Source organism: Grampus griseus (genome assembly GCF_964374135.1).
Source record: "Grampus griseus genome assembly, chromosome: 17".
Classification (NCBI taxonomy): Eukaryota; Metazoa; Chordata; class Mammalia; order Artiodactyla; family Delphinidae; genus Grampus; species Grampus griseus.
The window spans coordinates 72,295,628-72,313,238 of record NC_139011.1 but is presented as its reverse complement, the minus strand read 5'-3'; the positions used below and the strand labels follow the sequence as shown (position 1 = coordinate 72,313,238).

General features: G+C 40.4%; 1 protein-coding gene across 1 annotated transcript in view; it reads left to right on the top strand.

Annotated features, from left to right (window-relative positions):
* Window positions 1-17,611, top strand: part of NKAIN3 (sodium/potassium transporting ATPase interacting 3) — a gene marked incomplete at both ends in the record, with an annotated part of 513,406 nt that overhangs the window by 486,049 nt on the left and 9,746 nt on the right. The window contains one exon of the mRNA XM_082675209.1: window positions 17,540-17,609. Coding sequence (XP_082531335.1) covers window positions 17,540-17,609 — 70 coding nt within the window. The remainder of the gene's footprint in view (window positions 1-17,539; window positions 17,610-17,611) is intronic.

Here is a 17,611-nt window from a genome sequence, read left to right as displayed (position 1 = left end):
AAAAAATTATTGGAATTGGTGCTGAATAAATACTTCCCCCCAAATGATACACTGATTGATAAATCCCAGCTGAATACCTTATAAAATACTTTTGAGTAGGTACCGAAATGATCCTGTTTCTTCTCCTCACCGAACTGAGTAGAGGTTCTCAAATGATTCTAATGCTTCGTCCCCACCTTATTGTGTGAGGACAGGTAGATTAATCAATAATCTTCTTTTATCTAGCAGAATAAATATATAAAGGGCTTTTCCTTGAAGCTTGTGATTTCAAGCAAAACTTGGAAATGCAAAATGTCATGCAAAATAAAAGGCTCATCTAAATTGGGTAAAAGATTTTTGACCTTCTAGCAGCCTTTTTGAGAGAAATAATGTCATTGTACATGGATCAGATTCCTCCTGGCAGATATCGTAGTTTTAGTGATTTTAGAGTCTTTAACTAGTTTAAGTTTCTCTATAGAAACCTCTGAATCAGCTATTTTAATGCCCATCAAACCAGCATTGAAGCACCTGCTAGCAGCCTATTCTATTCATGGTTTAATTGTACTGTTTGTTATTAGGGCCCTACATTAAGTTACCAAGAGACATCTGTATAAAGTAGTATAAAGTATAAAGTATAAATTGTTACCATCAATTCAAATAATACTTAGAGCCAAAAGGATTCTGGGTGCTCAAAACAAAGTAAACATGCCGTAGACCAACCTGACATGATAATCGGCGGGGAGCAAGTCAACAGTAGAAAGCAATCACAAACCTTTTAGTCTGAGAGTTCTCAAGTGAGGGTAATTTCATATTTTTTATTGAAAGCAGTAGGAATCAAAGTGCAATTTTAATTAAATTGTCCTAGAGTCTTCAGAAGGCAGATGTGAGCAAAAAGAAATGTCTGAAACCAATTGCAATGATCTCATACTCTAGTACAATTTGTGCCAACACTTAGGTTTCGGGTGCAACAATGAACTGCCCTTACCAACCCCCAGTCGAGAAGACGTGTCCTTTGAATTGTGTTTCCAGACTTTAAACATAAAATAAGAAAATAATACTGGTAGCCTTCCAATTTATCTAAGTATGCTTCTGGAAAGCTTCTTCTGAAAGGTAACTGCAAGTAGATAATGTAATGTCACAGTATTTTGGCAGACAATATATCATTTATCATTTCGATTTCTATTCTAACTAATGAAAATCTCTGCCTTATTCAAAATGCAAAGTTAAGCCTTTCTTGGACTGAAAGCTGTCCACCAGCCTTAAAAATTAATAACTACCCGCTTCTCTCCTCTGCACTGCTTAAGTGGTTCTATGGGCGTAACATTTCAGCTGATGGACATTTCTGAAGGGTAATAAATGCTTGAGGAAACATTTATTTCCAGCCACCCATCTTCTTAGTTACCTTTCAGCCTCTTTAGCCATTTCCTATAAAGACTGTGATTTCAGGTCAAAGACAATGAAATAAAAAGCTCACAAAAGCAAGAGTACTGCTAGGTAGGGTCAATACTTTTCATCATTCATTCTAATGAAAAAGCCTATTTATATATGTTTCATTTATTTCCTTTTTTAAAATCTATCAGTCTCTGTGAACACTTTTGTGAGATCAGGATATTTGGAACATGTAATCGTAAAAACATGTCAACATAGAGATCGGACTTGAGGACACGGGGAGGGGGAAGGGTAAGCTGGGACAAAATGAGAGGGTGGCATGGACATATATACACTACCAAACGTAAAATAGATAGCTAGTGGGAAGCAGCCGCATAGCACAGGGAGATCAGCTCGGAGCTTTGTGACCACCTAGAGGATTGGGATAGGGAGGGTGGGAGGGAGACGCAAGAGGGAGGAGATATGGGGATATGTGTATACATATAGCTGATTCACTTTGTTCTACACCAGAAACTAACACACCATTGTAAAGCAATTATACTCCAATAAAGATGTTAAAAAAATAAAATAAAAAATAACCATAAAAAAAAAGTCAACATCTTGTGTGTGAACCGTCTACTGCTGAAATGAACTTGTGGGCTTGTTAGTACCTTGTCAGATTTACTAAAAAGAACGTTTTTAATTCAAGGAAGTGTGGAGGGGAGGCAAAAAGTACTGAAAAATAGTATTAACATGTATAAATATTGCCAGGCTTTTTCAGAGGAGCTGTTGCTAGCACTACTTCTTCTGATATTAGGTTGCAAACTGCAAATGGGATGTCTGTCGGGCTCACAAAGGCCAGCCTGGGCTGTATATGTTGATTGGCAGGAGAAATGTACATCGAAAATCCTAAGCATTAGTTTTTGAAAAGAAAATGAACTCCCCAGATGTGGGTTCAGCATTTTACATGGAAAATCTCAAAATAGCTCTTTATACAACCATTTGACCCCTTGAGGCCCAGGCTCAAGACAGAAGAAAGAGCCCAGAGTCAGCAACAGAGACATCAATGGTTTAATGAATGGGGGATTTTACACGTCTGAAGCAGAAAGGGACCTGAAGCAATACCCCACTATCAGGTTGACTCATTGGTTACCAGGGAAAACAGCAGAAAAGCACGCCCCTCACCACCCCTTTGACAAACTAACATAGTGGAGACATTCTGATATAAAGATTAGAACAATTACTACCAGGGGTCGGGGGCAAGTACACAGGCATTTACTGATTAGGCTCTATGATTAAGAGGGAAGGTCAGTCGTGTGGGTAAGGTGTAGGTGAAGCAGGGACTGGTCCAGCAGGGGATGTACAGAGAGCAAGAGAACAGCCATCTTGGGTGGCCTGACCATACAAGAGTGGAGGGACAGGAGAAATTTGTGAGAGTCAAGGATGGAGAAATACATGAGACCCAAGTAAGGATGATCCCGTGGTCACAGTCAATATTTCAAAGGAGTCATAGGACTGGTCCAATAAGCCATGAAGAATCTACTGGTTCTCAGAGAGTATAAATTTCTTTTGGCAACAATCTGGTGAGTTGCAGCTATCCTCACCACAGCTTAGATTTAGGGCCTGAAGCATGTCCCCATAACTCTGCCAAATAGCTACAAACTTACTACCTAACCTTTCTACTAGAATACAAAATCTCTGCAGTCAGAATCTCTATGTTCCCAGATATAACGCTAGAGCCTAGAAAATGCCTTGCACATAGCAGCTAATATAAAAAGTGATTGTTGAGGGAACTCCCTGGCTGTCCAGTGGTTAGGACTCAGTGCCTTCACTGCCAGGGGCCCAGGTTTGATCCCCGGTTGGGGAACTAAGATCCTGCAAGCCGTGCCTCGTGGCCAAAAATAAAATAATAGAAATATTTTTTAAATGATTGCTGAGTTTATTTATTAAGTAAATTCTCTTGGCCCAGCAACTCATTTTTCAAAATGGATTTCAAAACTACAAGCTTCTCAAATTTGATGAAGTGTTAGGATTATGTTCAGAATTTAGTGAGATGCTTGGTACATTTACAATTTTTTTCTTCCAGTTTTATTGAGATATAATTGACATACAGTACTGTATAAGTTTAAGGTGTACAGCATAATGATTTGACTTTACATCATGAAATGATTACCAGAATAAGTTTAGTGAACATCCATCATCGCATGTAGAAACAAAAGAAAAGAAAAAAATAGTTTTCCTTGTGATGAGAACTCTTAGAATTTATTCTCTTAACTTTCATATAAAACATACAGCAGTGTTAATTATATTAATCATGTTGTTATTACACCCTTAGTATTTATTATATTTATCTTATAACTAGAAGTTTGTACCTTTTGACCACCTTCATCCAACTTACAAATATTTATGTTTAACAAATGGAGGTCCTGCATCTCTTTAGCATAATCAGATGGATTTTTAGTAATTTTGAAGGTCAAGATATAGGGAGATGGGGACTTCCCTGGCAGTCCAGTGGTTAGGACTTCCCCTTCCAATGCAGGGGGTGTGGGTTAGATCCCTGATCGGGGAGCTAGGATCCCACATGCCTCGGGGCCAAAAAGCCAAGACGTAAAACAGATGCAATATTGTAACAAATTCAATAAAGACTTTAAAAATGGTCCACATCAAAAAATCCTTAAAAAGAATAAAAGATATAGGAAGATGGAGTAAACCTCCACTATACCACATTAGAGCAAGAGCTTGAGTTTATGGACTCCTGGACAAGCCATCAGGGAGGCCACAGAGACTTGGAAGATAGATGCACCATAGAGTGAACGCAAATGCAAAATACGGCCAAGGGGACAGACGTACAGTCAAAAAGTTGGGTCCAACAGGGTGGAGACCTAAGCCAGCCCCACACATGGGAAGGTCAGGCCGCACAGAATAGGGTTCTAGCTACAGTGCTCTGGTTCAGAGAGGATTCCAGTCCTTGGGCAGGTTAACAAGACAGTCTCTGTAATGAATGTGTTAATAACTCCATGGTGGGCATCCTTTCACGATGTATACATATATCAAATCATCATGTTGTAAACTTTAAGTATATTACAGTTTTGTCAATTATACCTCATCAAAGCTGAAAAGAAGACAGTATCTCTCAAGAAGAATGTCATAAACACCAAAGTACCCAAACCAGTGACTCAAGAGGGGAACTTTCCATGGAGACTAGAGAAGCCATTTTACTAGAACAAGCTCCAAAGTCAGCACTAACCTCATGGTGAAGTGGAACCCAGACGGTCCTGTCTCTCCAACCCAGAACGCCTATATTTCAACCTAACTAGGGACTATCTACATCCGTTATTTTCTTCCCCTCTCACTTCCTCATCTCCAGCTACATCCGTTTTCCTACATTCACCAAGCCCTTTCCTCTCTCTGTTGACTCACTAACTTAGATACATCCTTCCGATCTCAGCTTAACTGTCTCTCTCCAATTTAGCCACTTCCCTCTCACCCTCCCCAGGCTAGTTGAGGGCACCCAGGATATACTCTTATATGGTCTCATTGCACACTGCATTTTCCTTGGAAACATTTAACACAACTGTAATTTTTAAAAGTCATGCTATCCCCAGGGCCTCGCCCATTTCCTGACATAATGGGCACTCTGTACAATAGATAATGAGTGAATATTGAGTGAAGAACTGTGCAAGCAAATGGACTCGGAAGGTTGGTTAGGAGTTCCATTGGCAGAGAGGGGGGAGAATTCTTCCGTTTCTATTCTCTGTCTCCATTTCTATGAATGACCATTCTTCACACAAGCTAGAACCTTGGGCACATTCCTTGACTCTTCCTCACCTCCCACATCTGTTCAGTCACCAGATGAGACACGGTCACCTCCCTTCAAGTACGTGTTCTTCAACATTCTTCCCCGGACGCCCTCTTCCCCGTGCCTCAGTAGACCCTCTGAACCTGTGCTCAATTTATTTTTTAATTAACTGTGTTCCCCACTTCTAGAGCACGGGGATCGTACCCTGCCCACCCTGGGATCCAAGGACCTGGTTCAGTATCTGGAACATCATAAGAAATCAGTAAATATTTGTCATACAAATATGATGTGAAATTCTGTGCAAATATGTACAAAACACATAGCAAGGAAAATGCCCTCATGTCATTACATTATCTCTCATATCACTATCCTCACACCTTATGAAAATTTAAATTTCCCATTCCTTGCACTATAGAAAAAAAAATCTGACTAATTTGCAATAAGGTATAAATGGTTTGTACACTTATATTTCCTGGAAGTTTTCACTGGCTACTAATCGTGGCCTGTTTTGACAGAAAGTTGACACCAACAAGCAGAGAACACCGACACCCCAGAGGGGGTTTAATTTTCTGTGTTCCCACCTGAAACTGTACGTTAGAAGTTATTTAAATGAAGGTGGTCGTCACTCTGCCAATATCTAGCTCTGCGCCCATTAACAAAAGGAATCACCCCTTGGGGGACCCCCAAGGCACTCAGCTCTAACACCACACCCCTGTAGATGATGCCCAGAGCGGGGGTTATCTCAAGGTACCATCAAGTGCATCACGTTCTCTTCATTCATTTACAAATGGTAAATATCAGGCAGCTATTCGGAACATCTTGATCTGTCTGATCCACATTAGCAGCCCAGGGAGTGTGAAGCATCAGCCTCACCCCTTAAAGCAAGCGCTCTCCACAGATGCCTGTTAGCTTGAAGGAGACATAATCCCACCTCCCTCCATCCCTGGTCAGACAGGTCGGAGCTCTCAGGTTCTCTTGGTTACCAACAGCCCCAAGCTGTGTGGCATGGCCTTTCCTCAAGAAGGAAGACTGAAGGATCTATCCTCCAGATGGTACAGAATGGAAGATGAGGGATTTGGGAACCAGTTGTGATTACGAGGCAGTAACAACAACAACAAAAAATATCACATCCTCACAGCACCCTAAATGCAGCGACAAAAAACAAAAAAAAAAGGGCTGTGAGGATTTTATGTGGCTCCTGGGCAATGGTTTTATTGTGGGTTATTAGTGGGAAAATTTAGGAGCCCAAGAGAGATAGCAGCTACCAGCGTTCCGACAGGGTCCTTGTGTTTCCATTTTAATTCTAAATTCAATATCCCTATCCCAACGCCCGCCACACACACCCTTCTCAATCCTCACACTGAGCAGTTCTGCCCGCCCCACCGCGGGTAGGCTGAGCCCTCACCTCTCCAGCCGGCCCTGAGCTGCAGAGAAGAACGTGCTGCACCAGCTGGCCTTGATGCAGCCCCATGACGTCACACGTGCGCATGTGCGCCGGCCACCTCTCCTTCCTCCTCTCACCCATTCTGAGTCTGCGCCTTCTCCAGGTCCCTTAAAACCGCGGTATTAGTGCCCCCTACCCTGAGACTTTGGAGTCCTTACTCTCACTTTAGGAATGAGGACGTGAAGCCCAGAGAAGTGACGTGATCTTTTCACCCTGTCTTCTGTTCTGCCCGCTCAGCGCTGAGACTCTCCCACTAAGACTCTACAGCAAAGAAAAGGAAAGCCAGTAGGCATGGGTGCCCACAAGCTCCTAGGGTCTCTCTCCCATCGGAACTGTCCATACTCATCCATGATGTTCTCCTTCCCGACACAGAAGAGGAGAGGAGGCCTTCACTCTGTCCCCGGGCTTCTGTGGCTTTTCTGTCCATCCTTCCCATGTATTCAGGTGCCTGCTTCATTCATGATTCTCTTTCCGCCTCCCTAACTTTATATCTCTTTTCCCCTTCTCTCTCCCAGTTTCTTCCTCTCATTGGACCTTTTTCCTCAGTTTATGAATAAAGCCACATAAGTTTAAAAACAAAACAAAAGAAATTACCCTGGCTCCCCACCCGGTATACACTGAGCTTCCCTGTCTCTCATACTTCTTCCCTCCACATCTAGACTTTTCTACAAAATAGTCCAGACTTACAGTGTAACTTTCTCACCTCCTATCCACTGTCAGGCCGCGGCTGTTGGGCTTTCTGTCTTATATTATCACTGAAAACGCTCTCTCGAAGGCCAGCAATGACCTCCTAATTGTCAAGTTCACTTAGATCTTACCGGGCTTCCTTGTAATGGGTGACTTAGGTCACTGCTGACTGCTCCCTTCTGGCTTCCAAGCAACCCCATCTCTTGAGTTTTCCCAGGCAGTCCCATCTCTTGAACAGCACTTATTTTTAAAATATATATATTTATTTTGTTGCACGAGGTCTTAGTTGCGGCACGTGGGCTCCTTAGTTGTGGCATGCCAACTCTTAGCTGTGGCATGCCTGTGGGATCTAGTTCCCTGACCAGGGATCGAATCTGGGCCCCCTGTATTGGGAACACGGGGTTAACCACTGCAACACCAGGGAAGTCCCAAACAGCACTTATTTTACCAATTAAAATTTTTTTCTATTATCCTCACGCAAATTAAGCAGATTTCTAATGCAAACATAGGTAACACATTTTGAAGTACTGGCCCTGGCTGCTTTCGGAGTGATGTTTTATCATTAAGTCCTTAAAATGTTAACTTGCCATCCCCAGTATATAGCTTATACTCTCACTGTTACACTAAAGCATTTTAAGTAAGATCAGACAATGACACAGAAGCATTTTAAAGTAAGAACAAACAATGAAACAGGTGTTCATCCCTCTTAGATAGCAAAATGGCACACAATATTCTCAAGAGCTATACTCTTGGACCAAGTATTTAATGGAAGTCAGATTTTATAATTCCTTTGAAGAAATGTCATGCAAGTAACCAACACTAAGAGGCATATATAGAACACTCATCTTCGTGTGCTGTATTTTTTTTAAAGATCTATTATTTTTTTAATTCATTTTTGGCTGTGTCAGGTCTTGGTTACGGCACGTAGGATCTTCGTTGAGGCATGCAGCCTCTTCATTTTGGTGCACGGGCTTCTCTCTAGTTGTGGCGTGCAGGTCTTCTCTTCTCTAGTTGTGGCGCTAGGGCTCCAGGGCGCGTGGACTCTGTAGTTTGCGGCACACGGGCTCTAGTTGAGGCGCGCGAACTCAGTAGTTGTGGTGCACGGGCTTAGTTGCCCCGCGGCATGTGGGATCTTAGTTCCCTGACCAGGGATCGAACCTGCATTCCCTTGCATTGGAAGGCGGATTCTTTACCACTGGACCACCAGGGAAGTCCCTTCGTGTGCTTTATACTAAGCATTTTATTGACTAAAAAAGAATAATTTAGTGTTCTTTCTGGGAGCAATATTTGAAACTGGTCTAAGTGAGGTATTTGGGAGTACCAATAACTTGGATGCCAACGTGAAGATAAAGTAGGGGAGAAGTAAAGGCATTTGTCTCTCCTTCTAAGTTGTACGAGGCACAAAGTAAATTAATTCTAAATTTTATACCTAACTAGCCTTTCAGTTTTGTCCACATTTTTCCTCAGAGGAGGAAACAGGTGCTCGCTCTCTCACTCACTTTCTCTCTTTTTTCTCTCCTCTCTTTTGTTTGTCCTTGCTCTCTCTCTTTGATTATAAGAACAAAAAGTCTAGAGTAGAGTTAATGGTGTACTCAGAGAACAGCTTTCTTTGCTATGTACAGTTCAGTCAAGTGCAAAGCTTGAATGTACATGGTTGTGTCAGAGATTGGCCAGATCTTTGCCATCTGTGTGTTCTTTTTCCGACACACAGCTGGGCTGCATCTCCCAGGCTCCCTGCAGTTAGGTGTCCCATGACACTGAACTCCAGATCATGGACTGTGAGGAGAGGGACATGCCCATTTCCAGGCCTAGCGCCCACGTCACTTCCACACGTGGTTCTCCACGCCCTTCCCGCTTCTGCCTGGTGGATACAGACCAGCGCAGGAGCTTTGGAAGCCACATGTTTAAGATGATGGAGCCACAATGTTGAAATAAATACTGAAATTTATTTCTCCAACAAATAAGCATCTCAAGCAATTTGAGTTTGCTGTATGTTAAGGGATTTTCAGCTGGGAAGCAGGACCTCAGTTCCAAGGGGATTCTCACTTTCCACAAATGGATTTTCAGAGCTTTTTGAAATAGTTGGTGGAATAAGAGAAGAACTCATTCCATACCCTTCAACTGTGATTAATTCCGCCGCCCACAGCATCAGGACTCAGATGACGTTAGATTTGAGTAGACGCAAGACTTTACTCCGATTAAGAGTCTCTTTCTGGTTGGTTTTATACTCACTAATGCTTTAAAACATTTTAATGTCTTCCCACATGACTCAGATGCTTTGCTGGCATTACACTGACTTCTTTCAACCATAGCTCCTGATGGAATTCTGTGTTCTTTCTATATTCTAGGTAGCTTGCCAATTCTTGTAGACATTTAAATGCTTGATAGGATTCAGCATTTCTCCCACATCTCTTCTTGTCTGAGGTCATTAACCCATCCAGATCCAAAAGTAGAGTCCAGTTCCAGCATATTATTGATTAATTTTAGGACTTTAAACAAGTTTAAATAGCTAATCCTGTATTGATTTGATTCATTCATTCAAGAAACAGTTATTGAAAGACTTCTGTATACTAGACCCACAAGGATACAGAAATGAATAAGACGTGGTCCCTTTCCCAGGAGATCTTACATTCTAATAAGTGAGCAAGGCGTGTAAATAATTATGGAGGAGTAAAGTGTAGATAATGGTCTGTATAAAGTGAATCAGAAGCACAAAAAAAGTAAGCAGAGGCTAACTGTGTGTCAGGGCACCAAGCATGGCTGCTCAGAGCATGAGGACATGGTCTTATATGAAGAATATTACATCATGAGGAAGGGAACAAAGGAAATGCATTTTAAATACTGGCAAAAGTATGTCAACAAAGCTTGGGAAAACCATGGGATACTCAGGAAGTGATGAGTAGTGAGGTATGTTCAGTTCACTAAGTGAACAGCGGGGTCAGTCTTTGAGGGACCTTGGATTCTGTCTTAACACCAGTGAGTCCCAACCTATTTTATATCTTGGCACTTATAGAGAAAGTTAACATGTATAAGGCACTCTGTGATAAATACATTACTTTTTCCGAGCAATAAATGACCACCCCAAAGGGCTAGCCACCCCAAGTCTTACTCAGCAAGTGTGTATGTGCACACCCACACCCTACTCAGGTCTCTCCTGCCGGGATACTCTGCTAGATGACATGCAATCAATGAATGGATTTAATCTTGGGAAGAATATGATCAGATTCAATTTTCTTTGAACAGTAATTCATAGAAAGAGAAAAGAATTTATAAAACGATCTCAGAAGAAATGGCATTTTGGGGAGGGAGTCTGCCCTAGAAATGGGAAAACCAAAAGTAATAATAGAGGCTATTTTTTAAAAAGAAAAAAGAATATTCAAAGAGGAAATGTTCAAAATTGTAGAAGCAGACAGTAAAAATGAATTATAGAGAGACTTCAAAGTCAACAAGTATTTGTCACTTGATTTATTGAGCAAAGTAGAACATTAGCCAGATTTAAATGAGAATGATAAAAATATATTGGGAAAAACTTGGATAACTGAGAAAATATGTATTACTTAAGGGAAAAATTATATCTGTTTAGACAGCTTCTTAGAACTGTTTTTAGCCCTTACCTTTTTAAGCAATATTTTTCCTCTCAGCCATTCTATTCTGCTTTATTGACCCCAAAGAGATTTTAAAAATTCATTATGCCATTATTTAAATATTATCTACTCTTAGAAAATTTTAAAGTGGGAAGAAACTGTCAGCACTGATTATGGGAACATCTGCTTCCAGAGATCTGGACCCATGAGAGAAACAAAAGCTGGAAATTCAGCCAAATAAAAATGAAAAGGGAGCTCCAAAAATAGAAAAGGGAGGTGTTTTCAGAATTTTTAAAAATCTTGTTTTCTCTAGAATAAAATGTTCCTCTGAATGAGCCCAGCAGTAGTGACACAAAGCCTCCAGTGATTCGGAGCAGACAGTAATTGAAAACTTACAAAAACTTTGAAAGAGACTTCAGGAAAGCCAAACTGTAGTTGATAAGAGTAAACAGCCATTCCACCAAATTAGTGATGAAGATTAACCAAAGGGTTAAGAGTATGTCTACAATAGGAAAATAGCACAATTTGTGTCGCTTTAAAAAAGCTGAGTAACTTTAAAGGGAATAGAAAATACACTGTTAAAGATGAAAACACAAATAAGAAAGAAAGAAAAAAAAAAGAGAACCTAGCTCCTTTCTTTCTGAATATGAGAAAATCAAAACAAAAAAAGTGGGGCTTCCCTGGTGGCGCAGTGGGTGAGAGTCCGCCTGCCGATGCAGGGGACGCGGGTTCGTGCCCCGGTCCGGGAGGATCCCACATGCCACAGGAGCGGCTGGGCCTGTGAGCCATGGCTGCTGAGACTGCGCGTCCGGAGCCTGTGCTCCGCAACGGGAGAGGCCACAACAGCGAGAGGCCCGCATACCGGGAAAAAAAAAAAAAAAAAGTCACTCTGTGCACTTTGCATAAAAGGGATATATTACCTACAAAGAATCCCACGGAGTGACTTGAAATACCAAGAAAAAAAGAGAGAGATGTTCCCTCAGTATTTGTGCTACTGTGGGGGGAAAGGACTAGAGAATAAAAACAATGCCAGTTAAAAGCTAAAAAAAATGGTGATCAAGTTTGTCACGTGTGCAGACTTCCCTGGTGGTGCAGTGGTTAAGAATCCACCTGCCAGTGCAGGGGACACGGGTTCAAGTCCTCGTCCGGGAAGATCCCACATGCCGCGGGGTAACCAAGTCCGTGCGCCACAACTACTGAGTCTGCGCTCTAGAGCCCGTGCTCCGCAACAAGAGAAGCCACCACAATGAGAAGCCCGCGCACCGCAAGGAAGAGTAGCCCCCGCTCGCCGTAACTAGAGAAAGCCCGCGCGCGGCAACAAAGACCCAACGCAGCCAAAAAAAAAAAAAAAAAAAGGAGTGCACTCAGGCGGATCACGGGTGCACTGGGCGGGTCACATGGGCTGGGCACGTGCTCACGGAGTGCCCAGCACCAGCCCTGGACAGAGGGAGAGCCACAATCCCACGTGACACTGAACTCCGAAAATTCTGCCTCCCTTGAGCTTTACTTTCTTCCTTGCCACGTCCTTATACGGGGAAGCTTAATTTTCCACAATAAGAAACACTCAGAGATGGTGAAACCTCAGCCTTCAAAACGTGATGGACTAATCAATCCTCCCTCCTCCAGACTAGCTACTCTTTCCAAATATGAGAAAATCAGACTAGACGCAAGCTCAATACAGGTTCCCCAAGGACAGATGCTCTTCTGGGGAAGGGGGAATAGAATGCTGGAATTCTCACAAACCATTGTTATCCTAAGCTAAACAAAGGTTTTGAAATTTTGGAAATCAGTAGTTGATGGGAATGTGTCATCAGAATAAGATAAATGTGTGAATAAATCAACAGCAGCCCGCGGTCTGCTGCACAGTCCACGGCTTTTATCTCACCGAGGGCATCCACAGCCTGGCAGGCATTGTACAGACGAGTACACTGAGAGCTGAGTTTTCCCAGCTCGCAGCCTGCAAGAAGTGGAACTAATATTTGATCCAGATATTTCGGGGACCAAAATCCGTGTGCTTTCAAACACCCAGCTGTGCCAACAAGGATAACAATGAAATTCTTCATAAATCGGTAAAGAAAGATACATTGGGCACTCACTAGATTAAAACTAAAGCATTCATGTTTAAATATTGATTAAGAATATAAATTACTTGCACGATGTAAGAAAAATAACGGGCTAGCCCAGTAAAATTTAATTGGATGTGGGGAGGCATAGGTAACACACCTAGCTATCTTGCTCCAAGTCAAATGTCTTGTCAGCAAGTACTCAATATGTGAAGATTATCATGAGAATAACAGAATTTTAGGATGTGATTCAAATACTACACAACTGTGAAAACAATGCCCCCCCCAAAAAGACTGTTGACCTTTAATAGCTGTTCTGTATGGGTATACGATGAAATTTTAATTATTAATCTGCCATGATTAAAGTCTGGTTCAATAAAATGTAACAGAATATGATTTGGCAAATGTTGTGGGTATGATCTGTAAGAAGCAAAAATGTACCTTCCCTTATTTTCCCAAAACGAGATTTAGCATTTCTTCTCATGGTGGTCACTTCCACAAAGATATTCCATTCCAAGTAACATCATTTCTTCCAAGTGGAAGTTGGCACAGGAAATACGTTTGAAAGGACTACAAACAATGCGGTTTCCTGGCTGCAGGCTCTCCCTGCGGGATCTTTTCTAGTAACACCTCAGTTTCCGAGAACAGGTGAAGGGGGCAATGCTCTGCATAACGCTTTTCTGCATCAGCTGATGCCAGGTGTTAATTGTGCTAAGTTTTTTGTTCTACGTTTTAAGACTTTAATAACCAGAGTATATTGAATTCAACTCAATTATCCTGCAGGTCACCCACCAAGCTGTGCCCGGCCCCTCCTTCTGTCTTCCCCGCCTCTTCCAAGGCACTCTTCTTGCAAAGACCCTTTGTGGTGTTCTCACTGTAATGACTGCAGATTCTGTGGATGCTTCCTTTCTAAACCTCCTTTTCTAATACTTCTGAAAACCATCCGTGCCTCTTCTGCTACTTCCCAGGTTTCATTGAAATTCATCTCCTTATTTCTACTGGAGAAACTCCTTCAATTCAGCATCTTCTTCTCACATCTTTCTCATTACAGTGACTTTTAGAACGCACAGTTGCTTCACTTTCTTAACAATGTGATATAACTACCTTTCTGCACACGTAAAAGCTGAAGGTCTTTCCTACTGAGTTGTTTTCAAGTATTTTGTTAAGTCATCTTAAAAAAAAAACTTCATTTTTTAAAGCATCATTTTAAAAACACTTTCAGAGTCTATAAACTTGTCCTCCATTTGCATTTCAATTTACCTCTTTACTTCAACTACCTTCCTACTCTGGTGTGTGCATAAAAAACTATTTTTCTAATATGGAAACACCAGGCTTCTCTTGTCAAGAGGCCACATTGCTGTGTTCCATCCATAAACGATTCGTGATGTTTTCACTGTCTTAATTACCTACTTTTCAATGATTCCTCCTTAATAGTTACTCTTTTGGTAGTCTTGTCTAGTTCCCAAAATTTATATATATATACACACACACACATTAGGGTAAATAAACTACAATACTTTTTCCACCTTTTGGATATTATGAATAATGCTGTTATAAACATTTGTGTACAAATTTTTGTGTGGATGTATGTTTCCATTTCTCTCGGGTATATAGCTAGGAGTGGAACTACTGGGTCATACGGTAACTAGATTTACCCTTTTAAGAACTGCCTAACTGTCTTCCAAAGTGGTTGCACCATTTTACCTTTCCACCAGCAGTGCATGGTGTCCAGTTTCTCCACATCCTTACCAACATTTGTTATTATCTGATTTTTTTTTATTATAGCTATTTTAGTGGGTATAAAGTAGTATCTCACTGTGGTTTTGGTTTGCATTTCCCTGAGAATATTTTTGTAATGAGGTTGATGTTGAAAACGAACAAACAAACAAACAAAAACCACTTCAGGATGACAGAATACATTTTCTCTCTGCTTCTCTTCATCTGTCAGAGGTAGGGTTATTTCAGCCTTTAAAGAACTGCTTTATAAGTTAATCTAAGTTCCCTACAATGACTGTGACCACTTCATAAATGAGTCTTCTACATTTTAACTGCCCTGCATTCAAGATCAGTTAAAGAATTTAAATAAAATTATTAAATCAAGTTATTAAATCAAACGAAGCACCCCCAAATCATCTTTTGAAGCTTTTAGTAAATGGCAATAAATGAAAGTTTATAAAAAAGGAAAACACTGAAATTTATGCTCACAAAAGCAAGCAAACTGGACAAATTAGCATTTAAATGTTATACAGAACTAACAGTGCCGGGGAGGTATTTGGGCTAAACTATACTGCACCTGTCCTCTCTTTAGCAAACTTGCTTGGCATTTAGCAGCGCCTATACGGAAGATATTTCCACAGTGAAAATAGTTAATGCTACATAGGAAATTATTAGGTCAACTAAAAAATTGGCATATGGTTGTTTGCTTAGATAAAAATATTGTATCAGTATTAATTTTCCTGAAGTTGAAAACTCTACTGTGTAAATGTAAGAGAATATTATTATTTAGAGGAAATGCTCACTGAAATATTTGGGGGTGAAGGGCTTTATGCAAGTAACTTACTCTTGAATCATTCAGAAAAATGTTATTGTATATATATTATTTCTGTGTGTACGTGTCAATACATGTCAATCTAGATGTATATGGAAGAGAAACAGCAAACAATAAAGCAAATAGAGTAAAAAAAAATACTGTGATTTACAGTCAATTAAGGTATCAACAATTTCACATTTACTAATCATAAAAAGAAATTTTGAATAAGATTGTAAATAAATTTATGAAAATAATAAAACCATACTGAAAAAAGTATATATTATATATATTTTTTTCCCCAAAATATCAGTGGTTTGGTATGTTAGAGACGAGATGGGCTAAGGAGCAGATTCATGGCAGTACATGAATATATACCAAAAATAATCATTCTGTTAATGTTCCATTTTAACGTTCAAATGAGAAATGTAAAGAAGTTTTCTTTTTATTTTGCTTTAATGAATACAGGTATTCATTTTTAATCTTTATTTTTATAAATAATTTTATTTTGAATATAATTTTTCAATTTGTGAATAATTTTATTCACAAATGTATATATTTGTACTTTTGTTTAACACCCCCTTTAACTTCCAAAATGCCCTATAAATTATAGGATCATTCAACTTTTAGTCAATGATCTTAATTGATCAAGTGATCTTTCTTCTAAATTCCCGCCCATTGGTCAACAAGGTAAGGGAGTTGATATTTGATTAAATATCTACTCTAATAAAAACTTAATCCAGTCTGACTAAATGGCCCCTTTAGGCACTGCTCATTCTCTCTGGGAAAATCTTTTTAGTGTCTCACATTGACTCCCCTCTCACTGCTTCTCTCCTTGAGGTTGTATCCAGGTAACCTATGGGACTTGGTAGGGAAAGGGTGGGCCTCAGCCTCCTCTGGTCTCCAGGGGTATTACCTGGAGATGGTCGCTTGTCACCTGGTTGTTGTGAGCCCCAGAGGACTCCAAAGCTCATGTCTACACAGTGATCTGGTGAAGCTCCGCCTCACCTCCTTCAGTGGAGATGGAAGGATAGAGCTAGTCAGATTAGGTCAAGACTTCACTAGAACTTCTAGGCTAATTCATCTCTCTCTAAATCACAGTTCACTAGTATGCCTGTCTTGAGTGGAGGATATAATATAATATTCACAGCTGTGTACCTAAACACACTGACACAGAGTTCAGTGTTCCTATATGCCCACATATCTGTTAATGTTAGAGTGCTGTAGTATAACCAGAGCTTGGTATGACCTAATTAATATTTTTAATGGACTATGACAAAAAAAAAATCAGGAGAAATGAACTAAGATTAGCTGTAGACATTAGGTTTGGAAAAGAAAGATTGAGGCTTTGATCAAAACAGAAAGAAATTAGAAAGAATATTACCAAAAATAGTGAGTCTGTACAGACTGTGAGGCAAGTACCACACCACCAGAGAGAAGTCGACACCTCCTCTGCAAAATGCAGGTGCTTAGGGACTTCCCTGGCGGCCCAGTGGTTGACTCCGCGCTCCTAATGCTGGTGGCATGGGTTCGATCCCTGGTCGGAAAACTAAGAGCCCGCATGGCATGGCCAAAAAGGGAAAGAAAATTAGGGGACCCAACAGAATGCAGGTGCTTATTTGTCAGGGACAGCTTGAGGACAGAAGGCAAGGACATAGATTTTGTGACTTCTCAAAGGTCTTTCTAATGATGCAATAAATATTCTTAAGGCAAAAAACGGATTCTGGCAACAAGAAGAAAAGGTATATCTTTTGATATATAGGGGGAAAGGGCATATCTGTATGCCTAAGGACAAACACATTATTTAAAATCTAATGTTATTTAATGTTACTTCATTTTTCACTAAAGCCAGTAACAACTGTGATTTTTCAGTCACTAAGATCCCAAGTTCTATGTGTGTTTCTTAAAACTTCCCCATTTTTGGACAACTGATAATATTTTGAACAGTCTTTATCTTAAATACACATTCTTCCATTTTTGTGATAGGCAGATATTCTTGTTAATATTATTTCTATGTGTTCTTTTTAAATCACCTAGTACTATGTGAGTTTGCACATTTATTCATATCGGGCTATGTTGTATTTTCAGTTGATTTCATAGGTGGACTTGATGCACACTCCTACTACCAGGATCATGTTGAGTTAAAGCCTGTTCATCTGT